At 29.4% G+C, this 4326-nt stretch overlaps 1 protein-coding gene across 1 annotated transcript in view; it reads left to right on the plus strand.

Annotated features, from left to right (window-relative positions):
* The window catches only part of LOC113363697 (ribosome-releasing factor 2, mitochondrial-like), a 6102-nt gene extending 5064 nt beyond the window's left edge, over positions 1 to 1038 (plus strand). The window contains exons 10-14 of the mRNA XM_026606180.1: positions 1 to 83; positions 153 to 270; positions 335 to 430; positions 523 to 669; positions 846 to 1038. The exon at positions 1 to 83 is cut by the window's left edge and continues 134 nt beyond it. Coding sequence (XP_026461965.1) covers positions 1 to 83; positions 153 to 270; positions 335 to 430; positions 523 to 669; positions 846 to 1007 — 606 coding nt within the window. The 3' untranslated portion in view covers positions 1008 to 1038. The remainder of the gene's footprint in view (positions 84 to 152; positions 271 to 334; positions 431 to 522; positions 670 to 845) is intronic.
* Positions 1039 to 4326: the final 3288 nt, after the last annotated feature.

Below are 4326 nucleotides of genomic sequence, written 5' to 3' on the forward strand. Positions count from 1 at the left end.
AATAAAGTGATTGGAAATTCAAAGCAATCTGTAAAAATTGACATGAGCCTTGGTCCAGCAACTGAAAAATGTTTTGGTTTTCGGTAGAATTTATTTTAATTTAAAAGACTTAATAATTTTTGTTTAGAAACTTATTGCTAATTAATTTTTAGATTAGATAGAGATCCTGATAATGCAGAATTATTGGCGGCGATTCACCAAAAATTTAAGGACGCTGCGAAACGAGGCGCTGAAAGCTCTTTGATGAGAGGACCACTGCTGAATTCAAAAGTATGAGCGAATAATTTGTAATCATGACAATATGACCTTTTACTTAAACATATTTTTGTAATAGGTTGTTGAAACCGCAATAATTTTACATGGGTTAGAAATTGCAAGGGGCACAACTGATACTTTTGTCATAGCAGCCGCATCGCAATGTGTACAAAAGGTAAATAATAATTTGTTGAATATGTATAGTTTCTTAATATTTTAAAATGTACAAAGTCCAAAACAGTTTATATAAATTTGCATTAATTATAGCTATTGAATCAAGGTGGGTGTGAACTTTTAGAGCCACTTATGTTTGTAGAAATAACATTACCTGAGGAAAAACTTTCTTCAGTTATGGCTGATTTATCTAATAGGAGGGCCACAATACGCAATGTCGTCAATAGAGGTCAACAAAAGGTATGTAGTAAATTTTTTAACTCTTTTTTTTACTTTCATTATTTATTATTGTAATTCTGAATAATATAGTAATTTATCACAGCAGTGCGTGAACTCTTTTAAATCTATCCTTAAAGTACCATTAAAACAAAGACTTTTTTTTTTAATTTTGGTGATTCTGTCTATTTATTTTATAGAGTTTAGATGCTATTGTGCCATTAAGTGAGATGCTAGGATATGCTAAAATTTTGAGAACAATGAGTTCTGGCCAAGCGTTTTTCACAATGCAACCGCATGGATACAGCCCAATGAATCCCAGAGATCAAGAGATTGCTATAAGAAAAGCAAATGGTTTGTGAAATTATAATTCACTTACAATAGGTAAATTTAGGGCCAATTATTTTAATTATACAAATAAATTATGTAGAATATATGTATATTTATAATGTAAATTATTAAACCTTTTTATTTAACATAACAATTTGTCGTAATTTGTAAATTCGTAAATCGATTTTTTGCTGAACAATATGAATGTATTCCATTTCAATGCTCGATAAAATAGATTATCATACTTTGGTATTAAGGTTTGGTTTGGGTAAATGCAGTCTCTTAACACGGACATGTGGTTCAAGAGAATCGCTTCCAGTATTTGGATTCGGAAATGAATCCTCTAAATCTTTGATATAATTTTCACGTCGTGTATTCATATCAGCGATCGAACTTCTTTTACCACGTACATTTGATGCACCAAAAAATTTATCATAAAGTGCATCTCGTTTTCTCAATGCATGAATGGTCTGAACTATATCTAGAAGTCCCAAATCTATGTCATCACTTCCATCTTCTGGCTGACCTGGATTAAATAATATAAATTATATTTAAGAATATAAATATTTGATATTATTAGTTATTAATTGTATTAAGTATTTTTACAAGACACAAAAGTATAGACAAATTATAATCATGAAATGAAATAATTAAATATTAAGATATACCTTCTTGTGCTGGTTTTTCTTCATTTTCATCACCTACAGTTTTTGCATCAGTAGCAATAGCTTTTTCTACTCTATCTTCACGTACATTTTCTTCTTGTTGATCATTGTTCTTAGCAGCTTCTATATCCTTGACATTGTCGGAATCCAATTTTGCTTTACTTTCTTCATCTAATTCTGTAATAGACATTATTTTTATATAAAATATTTAATTATTCGCATATGCTCATAGATTTTAATAAATGATGATTGTAGAAACCTGTTTCCTTATCACCATCTTTTAATTGATTTTTATGTTTTTCATCAATTTCCGAAGTTTTACTAGAATCTTTCCCTAAATCTTCATTCTCTTCTATTCTACCAGCTTCAAATTTGTGATCAGCTTTCGGATTTGATGATTTTTTAGATTTATGAGAATTTTTATGGCATTCGGTCGATCCGCCATCGGATGCAACTTCCTTTTTGTTTTCACCATTTACTTTTTCGTTTTCATTACTTTCAGGATTTTCTTCTTCACCTTTATCACTAATATCGCCTTGATTCTGATCATCACCTGAAATAAATATATTATATTATAAATATATATTTTATAAAATTGATGATTGATTATTATTTCTGAAACTATCAGGTATATATTATATACGACCTAATGAATGGAACCAATTTATAAAAATTATTAGTTGTCCACGTGCATTGTTCTCATATCTAATTCATTATTAATGATTTTTAAACAAAATATACAATCGACACTTATAATGAAATAATAAATAAATACGAATGATTGATAGGAAAATATACAATATAGAGAAAATTTACAAGTCAAATCATCGAGCGATAAATAGTTTGATAATCAATGATAATATTGGTCTTGGTGGTGGATGACCTCTTTCTTATGCGTACGTTGCAGATTCTTGTAAATCGTTCATACAGAATTATTTTATTTATTTGTTAGACAATCAGAAAATACAATAATTTGCTATAAGTCTTTGTGGTGTGTTGATATCGAATGATAATTTTATTATAACCTTAATACAATTGCAAGGACTAATTCATATCGACTAATAATATACTTGTATTATTTCTTTATGACAATTGTGCACTGAGGAAAAGGTTTTCGGCTTGTTATATTTGTACTAAAGTTCGCTCCTCGCTTAAAGATTGAACAATTGATTGTTTATCTTTTTTAAACGGATATATTAATAGATAAAATATAAGTTTTTAATTGAATTTGTTTTTTTCCTTAAATGTATAATTCTATACGAGCCTATTATATATAAAATGTAACATAGAAATTGATATATAATTGTTATTGCACGTTTTTTGGTGTCTATCTACCCCTATGCAATAAAATAATTAATATGTACTCATTTTAGAACAATAATAATTTGTCAACATTATTTAATAATTAATATGTCAATATAACAACTGCGGTAAATAAAAATATGACTAGTAAATTTTTCATTGATAACACCGGTATTAATACCGGAATCCCGGTATTACAAATTTCAAATATTGAATACCGGTATTTAGATTTTAATACGGTATTGGAACCCTAGTCAGAGCTATGTGTTGCATAGATAAGGAAAAGGATATGTTGGATGTAGCAAAACATCATCCTCCTAATCAAGCACTAATAATTTTTGTCGAGTGGCCAAAATATCGCATTTGCCTTTGCAAAAATAAAAAAGCTAAATATGATAAAAGTTTTCGGCTTGTTTTTCCATCTTTCAATGAACGTATTTTACATTTGGACTGCTCAGCAAACCCAAATGATCAATTAAACCATATAAGAGGAAAAGCCGCATTTATTTAGTTGCTAAACTAATAGTCAATTTCATCTCTAAAAAGTAAAACGTGTGTTCTTAAAAGGTTTACCTTTAGATTTAGCATCATGCTTAATCTCATCACCACACTCACAATCATTATTTTGTTCAACAACTGCAGTGTCATCATGATTATACCGGCTTTCATTTGTAATTGCCGCAATTTGAGAGTTATCATCATCTACAGAATTTCTCTTACTCTCATCTTTTATAGCGGCAATTTTCGATTGAATTCGTTCATCCACCTGCTTTTGAAAGCGCGCATCGCCTTCATCGACTAAGAAAGGCAGAACATTTATTTCTTTCGGAACCATAGATGTGGCTACAGCTACAGACAATAAATATCTTGACTATGTATGAAAATTAATTGTCAAAATAATACGTTATATACACAAAGTCACCGCATCTTAAAGTACAAAACGTAAACTAGACAAAAAAGTCGTTTATTACAGAAAAACATAATAAAATTATTTGAAATTTGGACATTATATTTTTTGAAGAAAATAATTCATCATTATATTTGTATATATGATTATTTCTTACTTGCAATCAGACCATCACCCAACGGACTCGATGCAGCTTCGTTGCCTTTTTTTAAATCTGCTTCCATTTCCGCATTGAACTGTTCAAGTTGTTTTAATTCACGCTTTTCATCCTGCATTGTGCCAACTGAAGGATTCCATACTAAAGGTACTGATTTTGAACCTCCTATAATTAATGAGAAATAATTATATTTTAACTAGTGGGGCGCATGGCATCGTGCCTTAAGGCAAATTGCTGAAACTTCCAGTACCGTAATTAAAAATCTTAGTACGAAACCCAAAAAAAAATTACACAAAATGTGTACACATTATTGAAATCTC

Source organism: Ctenocephalides felis, unplaced genomic scaffold, assembly GCF_003426905.1.
Source record: "Ctenocephalides felis isolate EL2017-DRISC unplaced genomic scaffold, ASM342690v1 CF-g0.4_SCAFFOLD_00342, whole genome shotgun sequence".
Taxonomy (NCBI): Eukaryota; Metazoa; Arthropoda; class Insecta; order Siphonaptera; family Pulicidae; genus Ctenocephalides; species Ctenocephalides felis.